General features: G+C 37.8%; 1 protein-coding gene across 1 annotated transcript in view; it reads right to left on the reverse strand.

Moving 5' to 3' along the window:
- Positions 1-19737, reverse strand: part of TXLNG (taxilin gamma) — a 76171-nt gene that overhangs the window by 9941 nt on the left and 46493 nt on the right. Inside the window, exons 3-6 of the mRNA XM_077146390.1 lie at positions 18625-18716; positions 4008-4178; positions 2234-2428; positions 740-859 (exon numbers count right to left, since the gene is read on the reverse strand). Coding sequence (XP_077002505.1) covers positions 740-859; positions 2234-2428; positions 4008-4178; positions 18625-18716 — 578 coding nt within the window. The remainder of the gene's footprint in view (positions 1-739; positions 860-2233; positions 2429-4007; positions 4179-18624; positions 18717-19737) is intronic.

Below are 19737 nucleotides of genomic sequence, written 5' to 3' on the forward strand. Positions count from 1 at the left end.
GGAAAAAAATAAGGACAAAAAGTAAATAAATAATAGAGGGGAGAGGGGATAAGAGGCATGGGACATTTTGGGTGTTCTTCTATATTTTCATTTTTATTCTTATATGTATTTTTTTTAAGTAATGAAAATGTTCAAAAATTGATTATGGTGATGAATGCACAACTATATGATGATACTGTGAACTACTGATTGTACATTTTGGATGATCATAGGATATGTGAATATATCTCAATAAAATCATATTTAAAACCTTTTTATCAAAAAATTATAGCAGAGTAAGCAAAACAATTTACTTAGTTTCAAGTTATTTGTTTAAAAACAAAATGTCACAGTATATAGGAGATCCATGCCTGGTAAATTCAAAGTTAAATAAAATTGTTTCTAACTGTCACAACCCACCGTGCCAAATCAATGGCACAATTTTGAACCCGGTGACCAGTACTTAAGAAGTGAAATAAATACTCTAAGCACAGAAAAATAACCAAATGTGTGCAGGTCTTTCTACTAACTTGGTATAGCATCTCAAGTATAGTTTTGGTATAAAAAAGTTAATAAGAAATAGAAAGCCAAATGTTTCCTAACACACACACTCCCCTTCTCTTTCTAGAGCAAACAAAACAAAACAAAACAAAAAAAACAGCATGCTCCAGGGCACATGAAATGTAGAAAGATATAAACATTTTAAATGGCTTTGGTTACAATTTTGGCAATAATTTCTTTTTTAAGAAATAGAACTTACAAACTCTCTCTCTCTTTGATGTTTTTCATCAGCTTCTTTTATAAGCTGTGTCGTTTGCTGAAGTTTGGCATCCACAAGTTGTTGTTGCAGTTCCTTATGTTTGAACACTTTATCAATATGCTATGGGAAAAGTAAAATTTCTTCCATCACCCAACAAAAAAAGGTACACAATGCGGAGGGGACATAACCCAAGTTTCAATGCCTTGCCGACCCTGGTCTTCCTGCTAACACAACCACAAGCCCAGAACATTGGCTCTTTCTGGCATATGCTTGCACAAAACCCTGTGCCCATCCCGGCTGGAGATGGGTGTCCCCCATCAACAGCATCGGTAGCCATAAGCTTCGCGAGTCCTACATAAAAATAAGGCTCAAACTGTATTAAGAAAAGGATGGATAAGGAAAAGGATCAAACTAGTAAACCCATTCATCATACACACAATTCCTGGTTATTTTTCTCCCCGTTAAATTTTATGAAATTTCTTAGTTGGAGGTAACATGATAAAATGGTAGGAATAGCCTGGGGTGGGGGTGGGGGGTGGGGCAAATCTTGGCTCAGTGTGTGGCCCTGGGCAGATTCTACCCTTTGTTGAGTCTCAGTTCCCCTATCTGCAATGGGGGATAATCACACATACATTGCAGAGCTGTTGTAAAAGTAAATGCTATGGCTGAACTACATAAGGTGCTCAGTGCCTGGCACATATTAGACATTCAGTAAGAGGTCATTATGTCAAACTAAAGTGTCTCGTGGTTATTTATATTCAGTAAAGTAATCAGAACATTCCTTCTTCAGAGAAATACTAACGCCTCTAGTTACAACACTCTATGTGAGGGGAAGAAGTACTAGTCAATAATAAGGTTACTCAACTAAGTATTGAGGAGAGTGCAACAGATGGTCTATCATTAAGTGCAAATAATTTGGTCATTATTAAATTACATCCTGACCAAAAAAGAACACTCTATAATATTCAAAATAAAATAATTACAAAATTATTGATGGCCAATGATCAAGTTTGGCACCTACAGGTCCTTCCAGTAAACTTTTTACTTCAACGAATTTGTGTGTGAAGTTTAGCAGATTCTTCTTTTCTCCCAAACAGTATAAAATCCCTATGAAAAAAAAATCTGAATCATAGGTGTAATGCAATAGAAGCATACACTCTAGCAAAAGTCTGGTGAACAGGGTATTTTGGGGCCAAATGTTTATTATGAGTCTGCAAAATATCAACTTTCCAGTATCACATGGAAGACAGGTAGTACTTAGCACGTCTCCTAGAGATTACCTCACTTATTTAAATCTAAGCGTTGGGACATCAGGTGATGATCCCAACTAGTCCTTCTGTTCATTGGGTGCCTGACCCTTTCCTTGCTGGGCTTTCCACTAAGCAAACAGAAAAGTTCTAAAATGTCCTATGATGATAACTGTAAATTAGTAATATATGGTGAAAAGTTTTGGCTAATAATGAGTAGCTGTCTAAATAAAGAAAATGTCTTTACCTCTTCTCTCAGTGCATACTGTTCAATGAGCTTCTTTAGTTTCTCTCCCAATTCAATATTCTCCTGTCGGAGTTTGGCATTGTGTGTGTCGTGTTGTTCCAGCTGTGCCTGAATCTCATTTAAAGTAATCTGGAAATGAGCAGTTGCTTCTTTACGTCTCTCTTCTTCCTCTCGTGCTTGCTGCATATTTTCTTCCTTATCATTCAAAATAAGTTCTGTTAACAATCAACCTATAGAGAAAACACTCACGAAAGATGCTGCTGCTGTGTGGGTTGATTTATTGCTACCCCAAAGTGTTGCTTCTGCACTAAAACTTCTCCTCTTTCTTTATGACCAGAAGGCTCTCTTTGAAAAGTAAGCAGCTTGTCCTAAGTATATGGAACACTCAGAGATGCAAACTGTCCAGCTAGAAAACAAGTATTACCTGACCATCTAGAAACTCTCTGTACTAAAATCAAGGTAAGGGGCTTCTCCACAGTTGCCCTCTTCCCCGATACTCTCCTACTGGTAAGGCAAGGTACCATAGGTCAGTCTAAAAAGGTATATCCCCTCTTGAAGCTTCCTTTTGGGGTCACACCTTCTACCCCCTCAAGGGCAAGGGACAAAAGGAGTCCTTATTTTTAAAAGTTGATTTTCAGGCATTGCAATGGTGGCTCAGTGGCAGAATTCTCGCCTGCCATGCCAGAGACACGGGTTCGATTTCTGGTGCCTGCCCATGCAAAAAAAAAAAAAAAAAAAACCCAGAAAAAGTTGATTTTCACCTCTTGCTAGGATACATGTGTCAAAACACCTTTATATCAAAACAATTACACACTCAATCAAAATGCTGATCTGCTATGGGAAAAATACTACCTACTTCTATTAATATCTAAATCCTGGGCTTCAAAAACAGGAGAAAAAAACATAACCTCATGTTAGGTAAGGCTCCACTTCTTAAGTGGTCTTATGTGCTAGGGTGCCCAGGGTTTGCTGTGCTGAGTGGATCTGATCAGAAACCCAGCTCCATCAAAATCATAAGCCACCTTCCCCCGGGCTTGGCAATACCAAAAGGACAGGCACACTCCTCTTTCAGGAGGCAAGCTTCTTACGAGTACCTCTGTTCTTTTTCCTTCTTCCCCTGTTAATACCTGCTCCCTCTTCCTTCATAATAAGCCAAGATCCAAGTTCTATTCTTAAAGCACTTAGCAAATGAAGAGCCGGGGTGGGCAGAGGGAGGAATTCGGCAGTCCAGCCAATTCACATCCACAGAAGAGCTCAGCAGCCTGTTTTCCTTAAGCCCACTCTGACTGGAGTATGTTGCTCCTAGTTTCCCATTTCACCTAAGCTTTTGATCCTTATCTGAGGAAGAGAGGGTAATCAACTATGGCAGTGGCCAGCAGAAACCTGGCACCTTCCAGCACCCTAAGCCATTACTCTGAGCAGGAGAGCTATGGACACAAACATCCACCTCCTTCAGAACCCTGTGACCAAGCGTGAGGCCCACAGCGTAGGCTGCATACATGACATCGGCACAGGTAAGGCAGTATCTCCGTTTCCAAGGACCCCACCGAGTCACCTTCTCAGGAACCTGATCTACCAAGACAAATGTAAATCCTCATGATTTATCACCCAACAATCACAGTTACAGCTAATTCCCATTAACGCAAGTAGAGATTAGGATTTTTTTCAAATAGATAAGAGATCATTAAAAATCCATTCAAGTAAATACCTCCTAAAACACACACACACACACACACACACACACACACACACACAGAAAAATGAGCCAACTAACCTTTAGTGTCTTATTGTGACGCTGAAGTTCCCTGCAAAGAGACTCTAATTTGCTTCTTGCCAAGATAGCCTTGCTGTGTTCACTCTGCAAATGAACTTTTTCTTTTACAATCTGGGCTTGCTTCTTCTGCAGAATCTTCATTTGCTTCTGGACATTCCTGCTCTCCTCCAACTGAAATTAACAAGCATTTTACATTTAACAACTACAGCAAGAACCCTTGCATTATGTATGGAAGAATTACCGTTGTTACAGCTATGGAATACATTTTCAAAAACTCAAACACTACAGTGTAGTATTTTATTTAACTTATTTCACACCATGATAATCTGCCAACCTTTTCTATTCCTTTCTTTTCCAGTTGTGATAGGAAAGTTGGCCAAGAAAAAAATGAAGACGGGGAAGAAAAAACAATCTTTATCTCTTTATTTTATTAAAAACAAAAACTGGGGTGGTACAATGGTAGCTCAGTGGCAGAATTCTTGCCTGCCATGCCAGAGATCTGGGTTCGATTGCTAGTACCTGCCCATGCAAAACAAACAAACAAACAAACAAAAACTGATCTGTTCAAGGTGACACAAAAAGTTTTGGTAATGGATGGTGATAAACACGACTGAATTGACTTAGTTAAATGAGAAATATTATGTTGTGTATATGTAACACCACAATAAAAATTAAAAGGCAAAAAAAAAAAAACCCACAGAACTACATCACAAAGAGCAAACCCTAAACTATGGACTTTTGTTAATAATGTATTTATAGTAATATTGGTTCATCAATTGCAACAAATATACCACACTAATGCAAATAGTTCATAACAGAGAAAAGAGAGGGTGGGATGATATGGGAATTCTACTTTCTGCATAATTTTTCTAAAAACCTACAACTGCTCTAAAGATAAAGTCTATCAAAAAAAAAATCTTTACTTTTAGGAATCAACACCATCTAGTTTTATTCTTCCAAAAGAATACACAAAGGCTACTTTATTGAAATGGTCCATCAAATCCGAATTCAATAAGCAGCATTCAGCAGTCTTCTAAGTGAAGGAGGAATCACTGCAATTTCAGACGTGGAGCAAATTACATCTATTTCAAAGTTAAATCAACACTAACATAAAATGGCAGCCTGACATTTCAATAAGGCTTCTATGAAGAACGAAATGCCGATGAGTCACAATTTCATGAGCAAGAGTGACATCTTGTGGCTTATTAAAATATATCAGGCACCTGCAGGTAATATGCTTACAGCTGTGAAAAATACCTTTATGGAAGTCTCTGCAGGCAAAAATAGTTTTGTTTTTGCATAATAATTTTGAGGAAATTTGCTTTTGTATCTAACTATGGCCATTGGAAACAGGCCAGTCAAAACAGGTTATAGGTTCTTCATACATCATCTGTTTTCCACCCCAGCTATGTAACACATTTTTCTTTCCCACTCCAATAGAGAAGAATATGAGTACAACAGTATCATAGGGAAAATCCAAAGTCTGCCTATTTTAATTGTACTTTTTAATGTTACTAGTAGTAACAAATTACTGGCATAGCAGCTCAGAAGCAACTTCTACTGAACTGATGATGATATACCGATCCTTACTAGGTACCAGGTGCACTGAGCTAACCACAAATGTAAAAAGAAGGAGCACATCCCAGAAGATGGTACAAATGCAATTAATTGGTAGATTTGATAGGGGGGCACTGAGGGTCTGATGGCTTCTGTTTCCTTTAAGCAATGGTCATCTGCTGAGAGTGAGAGCGATGGAGGTTTATAATTAATGGGAAGGGTATGTAATAGTCAACTGTGGAGAAGGAGGTAACCAGAAAAACATCTTCATGTGACCACACCATGTGGAAGGCCTAATTGTATTTCATCAGCTTGACTAGATGATCAGAGGGGGAGAGAAGATATTTCCAAAGAGAATGATTATGATGATGTATGCAACCTAAGGGAAAGAACAGACACAAAGACCAAAGGGTCATACAGATGGGAAGAAAGTAGGGAGTCAATGAGCCGATGGCTGCAGCACATGGAGGGAAAAAATGTGGGAATCCTTGAGCAAGTTCACTGGACTATTGGATCAAATGGGAAGTGTGCCCTAATGGACTTCATGGAATCCTGAAGTCCATGGGGTGATCAGAGCAGTGGGTGGCTTAGATGGTAGAGTGAGCAGGCAGTCAAGAAATAAGAGGCCAGACCAGAGTTTCCTAAAGGTTGGCCATAGTAAAGAAGCAACCTACCTTGAGAGCAAGAGGTGGGGCAGAGGGGACCATGGCAGATTAGGTGCCAAAGTCTTCAGTGCATGAGGAGTAACCAGGAAAGTTAGGAGATGACAGCAACAGGAAGGGAGAAAACGTAGGGTAGTTGGACATACCTTGGACCTTAAGAAACATGGGCTATCAAAAAGAAGGCAGGGCAATTCAGAAGGTGAACTCACTGCCCTCTCCACTACGTGGGACATGACTCCCAGGGATGAGCTGGGAGCTGACATCATGGGATTGGAAAGCCTTCTTGACCAAAAGAGGGAAGAGAGAAATAAGACAAAATAAAGTTTCAGTGACTGAGAGATTTCAAACTGTGTTGAGAGGTTATCCTAGAGGTTATTCTTATGTATTATATAGATATCCCTTTTTAGTTTATGGGGTATTGGAGTGGCTAGAGGGAAGTTTCTCAAACTGCTGAAGTGTATTCCAATAGCTCTGATTCTTGAAAACAATTTTATAACTATATAGCTTTTACAATGTGACTGTGTGATTGTGAAAACCTTGTGTTTGATGCTCCCTTTATCCAGGTGATGGACAGATGTATAAAAAATAAGGACTAAATAAATAAATAATGGGGGGGAGGTAAGGGCTAAAAATAATTGGGTCGATTGCAATACTAGTGGTCAGTGAGAAGGAGGGGTAAAGGGTACGGATTTTACTCTTTTTCTTTTTTTGGAGTGATGCAAATGTTCTAAAAATGATCATGGTGATGAATATACTACTATGTGATGATATTGTGAGCCACTGATTGTACACTTTGGATGGACTATATGGTACATGAAGATACATCAAAAAAAAATTTTTTTTTAAAGGAAAAAAAAAAAGGGCAGGGTAACAAGAGGGCACAAAGCTCACCTTCCCAGCCCTAAGTTACACAGCAAAAAAGGACCCAAAAGAAAGTCAGGTATTCAGGGAAGAGCCAGCTTTCTGGAAATATAAGTTGAGGCATTCACTGTGAGAGTGATTTTGGATTTTAGAATTTGTATTGCCTTTCCAGAAAGCTTCCATCTCCTGATTCCCAAACTCTGTGGTGCTTGGTACTATAGCTTATACTATGGCAGAAGGCATGGTAGGTGCTGTTTCTTTGAAGAGCAGGGAGAAAGTCAGAGCCTCACAATCTACTATGGCCTGGTACAGAGGCTCAGGCACCTTTTTCTCTCAGACAGCTAGTGTTGGCAGCTTTGTCAGTACAGGAGCCCTGGCAGCAGTGAAGAAAGGCAGATAAACCACTTGCTGCTCCACTTGCTGGAGTCCAACAGGCATCCCATGAGGTGAAGCTCGTCTTGGACACACAACCAGCATTCCCAGCAGGGAAGGGATCTTGTGCTGTCGCTACTGAAGGTGCCTCACAGGGCAGCTTAGAATCCCATCGGGGACCTGCTACCATTTAAACATCTGCCCAAGGAGGGAAACTGAGAGAGAATGGGATGTGGCAACTCAAGGGACTGTCTACCTCTACCCTTTTTTTCCCCATTTTGGACAGGAGTAGGTGGGAAGGATTGAGATTTTGAAACATGGCTTCTGAGTCAAAGGAACAAAATTATGTTCTCTTTACGTGCCAAAAAAACATGCCAAAGGGAAAAGGGGCAAAGGAAATTAAAATAATTGATAGTAGCAGAAATATGTACAAACAGACTTGAGAAAGGTGAAGTAAGTTGCCTGTGGTTGTATGGGCACCTGGGAGCAGTGCCAAGGTGCCAGCTCAAAGCCTCTGCTCTCTCTCAGTAGGCTCCACTGCCTATGGCCTACTGGAAGGTGTGCTGTGTGCTGGGGGTGCGCAAACACACACAACCTTCTGGAAAAGGTATCAACCTTTAAATGTCTCTCCTCTGCTTAGCACTTAAATGCTTATGTTTATTGGAAATCAGGGCTTCGAGGAATTATTGCTGGTGTAAAAAAAAAGGCTCACAGATAATTTTATGTAGGGGAAAAGAAAACCAAATGATATAAGTAAAAAACGTTTCCAGTTTGAACAAAATAAAAATACCTACTGGTATACATGTAAAAGACAAAGAATTTTACAAAACCTCTAAGAACAGATGATATATCGGTAATATATATAACAGCGATATATGGGTAATTTCATTTTTTATTTAGGACCTCAGATGCACAGAACTGGATTAATTACAGACCTTGGTTCATAAGGTAATCACTGGTCTGTGCAAAGCCTTGTTCATTTACCCCACAACACTAAGACATTGATAATTTCTTCAATCTAGCTATGTGCCTCTGCATTCCTTGACTCAAAAACTCAAAAGTATCCACAATCCTGAACTCTACATTCATCATTTCATTGCTTTCCTCTTTGAATTATTTTATTTCATCTGTGTGTAGTCCTAAAAAAAAATCTTTCCAGTTGTAGTTGTTTTGATCTTACTGTGGCTAGTACAACTCAGGAACTAGATTTTTAATTTACGTTAATTTAGATTAATTTAAATTTAAATAGCCACATAGGGCTTTTGGTTACTGTTCTGGACAGTACAACTAGAGATTATATTGCTAAAATTCATCCGTATTTTGTTGCATGTAGTTGTAGACCAGGGTTAGCAAGCTTTTACTGTAAAGGACCAGAAAGTAGTAAATATTTTAGGCTTTGTGGGCTGCATATGATCTTTGCTGCATATTCTTTCTATTTTAAACAACACTTTTAAAATGGAAAACCATTCTTAGCTTGTAGGCAATACAAAAGCAGGTCTTGGCAGGATCTAGCTGGCAGGATTTGTGTAATACTCCTCTTTAAAAAACATACCACACACTAAAAAATAAAATAAAAACCTGGCCATACCCCACTACACCTTATTTACACATTCTCTTTGTCAACGGGTTTTATTTGGATTGTTTCCTGGTTGTTATTACTTGCAGTGACATGAATATTCTCTACATGCTGCTTGGTGTACATGTGTGACAATGTCTTCTGGGTGCAAACTTAGAAGTAGAAGTGATGGGATTTCTAAACATTCAATTTTACATGACAGTGACAAAGTGTTTTCTAGAGTGGCTGTCAAATGTATACTACCAACAGCAGTGTATAAGATCATGTGGATACACTCCTGTCCAACACTTAGCATGAACAGAGTTTTTCATTTCTAGCATCTTGCTGTGGTCTTGATTTACACTTTCCTGATCACCAAGAGGATTGAACATTTCTTTGAAGTTTTAACAGCCTTGTGGCTTTTCTACTTCTATGAAATGCTTCCTCATGTCTCTGGCCCAATTTTCCATTTGATTATTTGTCCTTTTTGTACTCATCTATACATTCTTTTATATAGTTTTGGTACCAAATCTTTTGTTCATTATATATGTTATAAATGTTCTTCCCTGTTTGTAGTGTGTCTTTTCACTCTCTTTTAAGGTGTCTTTTGATAAACAGAAATTCTTAATTTCAATGTAGTTAGTTTTTGCAAGCTTTTCTCTCATAGTGCTTTGTGTCCTAAAAAATCCTTTCTTAACCAATGGTTGGAAAGACATTCACTTACATTGAAATCTCTAAAAATTTTAATGCTTAATTTCTGACATTTAAATCCTTAATCCATTTTAAATCAACTGGTGTGTTAGGGTCCAATTTCACTGTTTTTCAATAGGATAACTACTTTAAGCCCCATTAATATCTTAAGGATGCCACTTCTCCCTCAAATTTGTCTGTAGATTCGATGAAATGCTAACCAAAATCCTAAATGGTATTTTTTTACCCCCATGTTGACTCTAAAATTTTATGCAGAGTAAAGGGCCAAGAATAGCCAAGATACTTTTGACAATTAGAGTAAGAAGATGTGCCTACCCTACTGGCTATCAAGATTTACTATTACACTATAATGATTTAGACAAGCTAACAAAGGAGTGGAAAATAAAATTATAATGTAGTTATAGACCACATTCAAAGCCTAACGTTATCCACATTTAGAAAGTAAAACACTACGATTTTGTGAACCCATATTACCTGATGAACCTGGTGACTGCTGCAAGGTCACTCCCAGTGGACTAGCAACAATCATGATTACAGAGCACAATACTCCATCACAACAGACCCACACGACATCTATACTGGGTGAGTGCAACCAACACCAGGGAAGCCAGATGATGTGGAATGCTACCAACAAGTGATAGCAGAGTGAAGTTTTCTGAACAATGCCTGGGAAAAGGCTACTTACTCCCTTGCTCTTACTACTACTACAAATGCTATACGCTCTACTTTTTAAAGGAAATGAGTGCTCGGGCAAGAAATAAAGCTTTAGGGAAGATGGCGGCTTAGTAAGACGCGCGGATCTTAGTTTCTTCTCCAGGACACCTACTAGGGGAGTAGAAACGATACAGAAAGCGCCCAAAGCCACAACAGAGATAAAAAAGACAGCGTACCCCATCCTGGAACGGCTGGCTGGCTGAGAGAAGCAGCTCGGGTGAGATCGCCGAGGCGCGCGGACCTTACCGGGCGGGGTGGCAAGCGGCCGGAGTTACTCCCTTCCCCCTTCCCGGGCCGGCTGGGAGAATTGGAGAGGCGGTCCCCTGAAACAAAGACGGCTGGCGCCCACACCACGCGCAGCCCCCGGACCAACTGAGAGAATTGGATCGGAAACCCCCAGGCCGCGGAGAACGGTGACGGGTGGGGGAGGCCCCTTCCAAACCCGTGACTCCCGGGGAACGTGCACTCTCTCGGGCGGGCCGCTGCCGCCGGCGCCCTCCCGCCACGCTTGTTGCCCAGGGCCGACTAGGAAATTCGGACGGGCTCTTTCCCTGGCTGCGGCGACCAGCAACCCTCCCTGCGTTCGGACCCCGGGCCGGCTCAAGCCGTTTCGGCTAGCGAACCCCCAGGACGGCGAGAGTTTTCCAAAGTTTAAGGTCCCACAGCACCTTTTACTGGTGGGACCCGCAGACAAACGGGTGCCACGAGCGCCACCTACTGGGCAGGATAAGAAAAACAGAACCCAGAGATTTCACAGAAAAATATTACAACCTTGCTGGGTCCAACACCAAGAGAAATCTGAATAAATGCCCAGACGCCAGCAGCAGAAGATAACTGTCCACGCTCAAAAGATTGAGAATATGGCTCAGTCAAAGGAACAAACCAATAGCTCAAATGAGACACAAGAGCTGAGACAACTAATGCTGAATATACGAACAGAAATGGAAAACCTCTTCAAAAATGAAATCGATAAATTGAGGGAGGACATGAAGAGGACATGGGCTGAACATAAAGAAGAAATAGAAAAACTGAAAAAACAAATCGCAGAACTTATGGAAGTGAAGGATAAAGTAGCAAACATAGAAAAAATAATGGATAGCTACAATGATAGATTTAAAGAGACAGAAGATAGAATTAGTGATTTGGAGGATGGAACATCTGAATTCCAAAAAGAAACAGAAACTATAGGGAAAAGAATGGAAAAATTTGAACAGGGTATCAGGGAACTCAAGGACAATATGAACCGCACAAATATACGTGTTGTGGGTGTCCCAGAAGGAGAAGAGAAGGGAAAAGGAGGAGAAAAACTAATGGAAGAAATTATCACTGAAAATTTCCCAACTCTTATGAAAGACCTAAAATTACAGATCCAAGAAGTGCAGCGCACCCCAAAGAGATTAGACACAAATAGGCGTTCTCCAAGACACTTACTAGTTAGAATGTCAGAGGTCAAAGAGAAAGAGAAGATCTTGAAAGCAGCAAGAGAAAAACAATCCATTACATACAAGGGAAACCCAATAAGATTTTGTGTAGATTTCTCAGCAGAAACCATGGAAGCTAGAAGACAGTGGGATGATATATTTAAAATACTAAAAGAGAAAAACTGCCAACCAAGACTCCTATATCCAGCAAAATTATCCTTCAAAAATGAGGGAGAAATTAAAACATTCTCAGACAAAAAGTCACTGAAAGAATTTGTGACCAAGAGACCAGCTCTGCAAGAAATACTAAAGGGAGCACTAGAGTCAGATACAAAAAGACAGAAGAGAGAGATATGGAAAAGAGTGTAGAAAGAAGGAAAATCAGATATGATATATATAATACAAAAGGCAAAATGGTAGAGGAAAATATTATCCAAACAGTAATAACACTAAATGTCAATGGACTGAATTCCCCAATCAAAAGACATAGATTGGCAGAATGGATTAAAAAACAGGATCCTTCTATATGCTGTCTACAGGAAACACATCTTAGACCCAAAGATAAACATAGGTTGAAAGTGAAAGGTTGGGAAAAGATATTTCATGCAAATAACAACCAGAAAAGAGCAGGAGTGGCTATACTAATATCCAACAAATTAGACTTCAAATGTAAAACAGTTAAAAGAGACAAAGAAGGACACTATATACTAATAAAAGGAACAATTAAACAAGAAGACATAACAATCATAAATATTTACGCACCGAATCAGAATGCCCCAAAATACGTGAGGAATATACTGCAAACATTGAAAAGGGAAATAGACTCATATACCATAATAGTTGGAGACTTCAACTCACCACTCTCATCAAGGGACAGAACATCTAGACAGAGGATCAACAAAGAAATAGAGAATCTGAATATTACTATAAATGAACTAGACTTAATAGACATTTATAGGACATTACATCCCACAACAGCAGGATACACCTTTTTCTCAAGTGCTCATGGATCATTCTCAAAGATAGACCATATGCTGGGTCACAAAGCAAGTCTTAACAAATTTAAAAAGATTGAAATCTTACACAACACTTTCTCGGACCATAAAGGAATGATGTTGGAAATCAATAATAGGCAGAGTGCCAGAAAATTCACAAATACATGGAGGCTCAACAACACACTCCTAAACAACGACTGGGTCAAAGAAGAAATTGCAAGGGAAATTAGCAAATACCTCGAGGCGAATGAAAATGAAAACACAACATATCAAAACTTATGGGACGCAGCAAAGGCAGTGCTAAGAGGGAAATTTATTGCTCTAAATGCCTATATCAGAAAAGAAGAAAAGGCAAAAATTCAGGAATTAACTATCCATTTGGAAGAACTGGAGAAAGAACAGCAAGCTAACCCCAAAGCAAGCAAAAGGAAAGAAATAACAAAGATTAGAGCACAAATAAATGAAATTGAAAACATGAAAACAATAGAGAAAATCAATAAGGCCAGAAGTTGGTTCTATGAGAAAATCAATAAGATTGATGGGCCCTTAGCAAGATTGACAAAAAGAAGAAGAGAGAGGATGCAAATAAATAAGATCAGAAATGGAAGAGGAGACATAACTACTGACCTCACAGAAATAAAGGAGGTAATAACAGGATACTATGAACAACTTTACGCTAATAAATACAACAATTTAGAGGAAATGGACGGGTTCCTGGAAAGACATGAACAACCAACTTTGACTCAAGAAGACATAGATGACCTCAACAAACCAATCACAAGTAAAGAAATTGAATTAGTCATTCAAAAGCTTCCTAAAAAGAAAAGTCCAGGACCAGATGGCTTCACATGTGAATTCTACCAAACATTCCAGAAAGAATTAGTACCAATTCTCTTCAAACTCTTCAAAAAAATCGAAGTGGAGGGAAAACTACCTAATTCATTCTATGAAGCCAACATCACCCTCATACCAAAACCAGGCAAAGATATTACAAAAAAAGAAAACTACAGACCAATCTCTCTAATGAATACAGATGCAAAAATCCTCAATAAAATTCTAGCAAATCGTATCCAACAGCACATTAAAAGAATTATACATCATGACCAAGTAGGATTCATCCCAGGTATGCAAGGATGGTTCAACATAAGAAAATCAATTAATGTAATACACCATAGCAACAAATCAAAGCAGAAAAATCACATGATCATCTCAATTGATGCAGAGAAGGCATTCGACAAGATTCAACATCCTTTCCTGTTGAAAACACTTCAAAAGATAGGAATACAAGGGAACTTCCTTAGAATGATAGAGGGAATATATGAAAAACCCACAGCTAATATCATCCTCAATGGGGAAAAATTGAAAACTTTCCCCCTAAGATCAGGAACAAGACAAGGATGTCCACTATCACCACTATTATTCAACATTGTGTTGGAGGTTCTAGCCAGAGCAATTAGACAAGAAAAAGAAATACAAGGCATCAAAATTGGAAAGGAAGAAGTAAAACTATCACTGTTTGCAGACGATATGATACTATACGTCGAAAACCCGGAAAAATCCACAACAAAACTACTAGAGCTAATAAATGAGTACAGCAAAGTAGCAGGTTACAAGATCAACATTCAAAAATCTGTAGCATTTCTATACACTAGTAATGAACAAGCTGAGGGGGAAATCAAGAAACGAATCCCATTTACAATTGCAACTAAAAGAATAAAATACCTAGGAATAAATTTAACTAAAGAGACAAAAAACCTATATAAAGAAAACTACAAAAAACTGCTAAAAGAAATCACAGAAGACCTAAATAGATGGAAGGGCATACCGTGTTCATGGATTGGAAGACTAAATATAGTTAAGATGTCAATCCTACCGAAATTGATTTACAGATTCAATGCAATACCAATCAAAATCCCAACAACTTATTTTTCAGAAATAGAAAAACCAATAAGCAAATTTATCTGGAAGGGCAGGGTGCCCCGAATCGCTAAAAACATCTTGAGGAAAAAAAACGAAGCTGGAGGTCTCGCGCTGCCTGACTTTAAGGCATATTATGAAGCCACAGTGGTCAAAACAGCATGGTATTGGCATAAAGATAGATATATCGACCAATGGAATCGAATAGAGTGCTCAGATATAGACCCTCTCATCTATGGACATTTGATCTTTGATAAGGCAGTCAAGCCAACTCACCTGGGACAGAGCAGTCTCTTCAATAAATGGTGCCTAGAGAACTGGATATCCATATGCAAAAGAATGAAAGAAGACCCATCTCTCACACCCTATACAAAAGTTAACTCAAAATGGATCAAAGATCTAAACATTAGGTCTAAGACCATAAAACAGTTAGAGGAAAATGTTGGGAGATATCTTATGGATCTTACAACTGGAGGCGGTTTTATGGACCTTAAACCTAAAGCAAGAGCACTGAAGAAGGAAATAAATAAATGGGAACTCCTCAAAATTAAACACTTTTGTGCATCAAAGAACTTCATCAAGAAAGTAGAAAGACAGCCTTCACAATGGGAGACAATATTTGGAAATGACATATCAGATAAAGGTCTAGTATCCAGAATTTATAAAGAGATTGTTCATCTCAACAACAAAAAGACAGCCAACCCAATTACAAAATGGGAAAAAGACTTGAACAGACACCTCTCAGAAGAGGAAATACGGATGGCCAAGAGGCACATGAAGAGATGCTCAATGTCCCTGGCCATTAGAGAAATGCAAATCAAAACCACAATGAGATATCATCTCACACCCACCAGAATGGCCATTATCAACAAAACAGAAAATGACAAGTGCTGGAGAGGATGCGGAGAAAGAGGCACACTTATCCACTGTTGGTGGGAATGTCAAAGGGTGCAACCACTGTGGAAGGCAGTTTGGCGGTTCCTCAAAAAGCTGAATATAGAACTGCCATACGACCCAGCAATACCATTGCTAGGTATCTACTCAAAGGACTTAAGGGCAAAGACACAAACGGACATTTGCACACCAATGTTTATAGCAGCATTATTTACAATTGCAAAGAGATGGAAACAGCCAAAATCTCCATCAACAGAAGAGTGGCTAAACAAACTGTGGTATATACATACGATGGAATATTATGCAGCTTTAAGACAAGATAAACTTATGAACCATGTAATAACATGGATGGACCTAGAGAATATTATGCTGAGTGAATCCAGCCAAAAACTAAAGGACAAATACTGTATGGTCCCACTGATGTGAATGGACATTCGAGAATAAACTTGAAATATGTCATTGGTAACAGAGTTCAGCAGGAGTTAGAAACAGGGTAAGACAATGGGTAATTGAAGCTGAAGGGATACAGACTGTGCAACAGGACTAGATACAAAAACTCAAAAATGGACAGCACAATAATACCTAATTGTAAAGTAATCATGTTAAAATACTGAATGAAGCTGCATCTGAGCTATAGGTTTTTGTTTTGTTTTGTGTTGTTTTGTTTTGATTTTACTATTATTACTTTTATTTTTTTCTCTATATTATCATTCTATATCTTTTTCGGTTATGTTGCTAGTTCTTCTAAACCAATGCAAATGTACTAAGAAATGATGATCATGCATCTATGTGATGATGTTAAGAATTAATGATTGCATGTGTAGAATGGTATGATCTCTAAATGTTGGGTTAATTTCTTTTTTTCCGTTAATTAAAAAAAAAAAAAAAAAAAAAAAGAGAAGGGATAATTGGAGATGAAGGGATACAGACTGTACAACGGGACTGGATATAAAAACTCAGAAATGGACAGCACAATACTACCCAATTGTAATGCAATTATGTTAAAACACTGAATGAAGCTGCATGGGAGGTATAGGTTTTTTGTTTTTGTTTTTTTTGTTTTTTTTCTTTCTATTATTGTTTTAATTCTTATTCTGTTGTCTTTTTATTTCTTTTTCTAAATCGATGCAAATGTACTAAGAAATGATGAATATGCAACTATGTGATGTTATTAAGAATTACTGATTGTACATGTAGATTGGAATGATTTCTAATTGTTTTGTTAATTCTTTTTTTAATTAATAAAAAAAAAAAAACAAAAAGAAATAAAGCTTTAAAACGTTTTCGGAGAACAGTACACGTGTAATCTTTCATATATTCAGTACAAGTAACCACTGATCTCCAAAAAAATAAAACAAAATCAAAGAGAGGTACGTTGATTAGCAGACAAATCTTCAATCTATCACTTCCCAAAATGGATGCAAAAACTATATTATTACTGGTACTTAACAATAACCATTTCCATGCAGAAAACAAAATAAAACAAAAAAGCAACTAAAAAAAAATCACAAAAACAGCCTACACCTTTGCTATTTAAAATGGGATCTGCAGGGCTGGTAGCATCATCACCACCATCATCTCCTGGGAGCTTAGAATCTCAGGCTCTAGCCCAAATCTACTGCATGAGAATCCGCACTGTAAATGGAATCATGATGACCGGTATGAGTTTTGAGAAGGACTGCCCTAGACAATGATGCTACTTAGTTGCACTTCATTCTCCTAGTCCCTTCACAGCTGGCTGCTGTTGTCATATCTCTGGGCCAGCTAACTAACCTTTTATACTGCTTTTTCCATCTTTTATTCTTTTCTCCATTTTTTCTTTTCCTTTTTCCGTGTTTATCTTCTTTTTCTACCATTTCTCACATAATTCTCATCATGTGAATGGCACCAATAGGGACTAGCTTCCATAGCCGATAAAGGCATTCTTTTCCTGAAGCCACAATCAGACCACACTGGATTTCTGTGATCTTTGCATCTATAACTGTTCTAGGCCATTGTCATTGATGCTCACAGGGTTTCCTTTCGCTCCAAATAGTAGAAGGTGCTGCACTGCTGAATGATAGCTAAGTGGGATACAGAGAGCACTTTCTAAACAGAGAGAAAAGTAACTCTAACTCTTAGTAATAGACAAACAATTCATTGTTTAGAGCTAATCATTCACAAACAGTAGTATTTATGACATGGAATAATAACTGCTTTAACAGATGAAAATGCTTGAAAACTGTCAATGATAATTCACATAAGTATTTCCAAAAAGACAGTAATCTTAGCATTTACATTAGAACCAGTTATTCTAAACTTCCCATAACCGCTCCTCCTTTAAAGGGTTCTCAGGACTTTACCGTTTTCACTTTAAATAAGATGGCAGGGTTTCCATGCTGAGAGTGCCTGCATAATTCCACAAAGAGAATTAATGCTACTTGAAATAACACAGGCTCAGATAAACTCTTCTATGAGGTCAGTTTCTTCAGATGGAAAAAGGAACAATGCCTGCACATAGGAGATGCTGAATAAATGTTTTCTGAGACATGGATATTGTTCTACTAGACTATTTCATCTAACTAACAATTTCAGTCAGAATGGTTACAGCCTCCCTTATTTCTCAAATTCCCTTGGCGAAAGTTAAATACAGTAACCACTAGACCACAACTGACATTCTAAGGCATCATAACACAGGAATGAAAACGCTGACTTAGAAATTCTCTAAGACAGAGTTTTAGGAAATCTATATTGCATCATAGAAAGCGTTATAATATTCTCCAAATAATCAACTCATAAAATAAAGTTATACAATCAACAAAAAGGTCTCAAAGAAATCAGATCTTTTCCTTCAATTTTGGAATAAAATATAATTTTACATTTAAATCCATATCAAAATTATGCTTTTAAAAGTTTATCAAGCACTCACACATTCTGCCATGTTTCATATGGACTACATTTTCTTGATTAAATACTTACGAGATCAGCATATTTCTTACAGAGAGCTGCCAGCTTCTCCTCTGGGGTTGAAAGTGTGTTTAGAGCTTGCATCAATAATAAAACTTCTTTTCCTGATGATTAACAAGATAAGAAGTAAGTCCCGGAAAAAGAATGAGATCAAATCTAATTTATAAATTCTACATAATACTTCCCAGGATCTGACATCCACAGTAAAATAATTTATGGCTATTTCTAGAAATAGAGATTTACCAGTTAAATTAAGAAAACCATTTTTTAATTCTGAATTAGCAGGCATCCCTCCCTCCCTACTCTCAACCCAAATTTCTTTATTCATTAACAAAGCCATTTGTCACGGAAACTGTAAAGAACAACATTTATTGAAGGTTTAAAAATTCCCCCTGCCTAAACTAATATCCAAATTAACACATTTTACAAAGGGCAGAGAAAAATTTTAAAAGCGTTCCTCTTAATCAAGTTCAAATACATAAAAGCAAGCTAAAAGGAGTTCAGTCCGTACTCTCTGCATACCTAAGAGAAACACACAATCATTTGTGACATGTCTTTTCCTATGTGCAATTTAAATAACTTATGATCATTTTCTAATGATTTACTAAGCACATTCTGTGTGTTAATCAAGTTCAGTGCAAAGAAAAGGATGTTAAGATAGCTCTTCCCTTGGGAAAAAGAACTTAACAGTATTTTAAGGATTTTGGTATAGAGAGGCAGGTAGCTGAGATAAGGGGACAAGTGTTGCTTCAAAATAAGTGATAATATTCTACTTCATAAGCTGGGTGATAATTACCTTGTTTATTCTGTTAAATGTTCATTCTTATATGTAAGACATTTCATAAAAGATATCTTAAAATAACTGGTATTTGGAATACGGTACAGGCTGCTATGGGGTATAAAAAAAACAGGCTGTCTTAAAAAAAAATAAAAGAATATTTTCTATCCACATAAAACTTAAATAATGAAACTTTCCTTCATTAAACCCAAGGTCAGTTAGAATAAAAGAGAGAGGAGTAATGTGATTAGAAATGACACTACTGTGCAATTTTATAAAGATTTTTAATGCAACCTCCATCTGTGTGTATTTTTTTTCTTTTTTTGAAATATAACAAAATTCACCCA

Source organism: Tamandua tetradactyla, chromosome X, assembly GCF_023851605.1.
Source record: "Tamandua tetradactyla isolate mTamTet1 chromosome X, mTamTet1.pri, whole genome shotgun sequence".
NCBI lineage: Eukaryota > Metazoa > Chordata > Mammalia > Pilosa > Myrmecophagidae > Tamandua > Tamandua tetradactyla.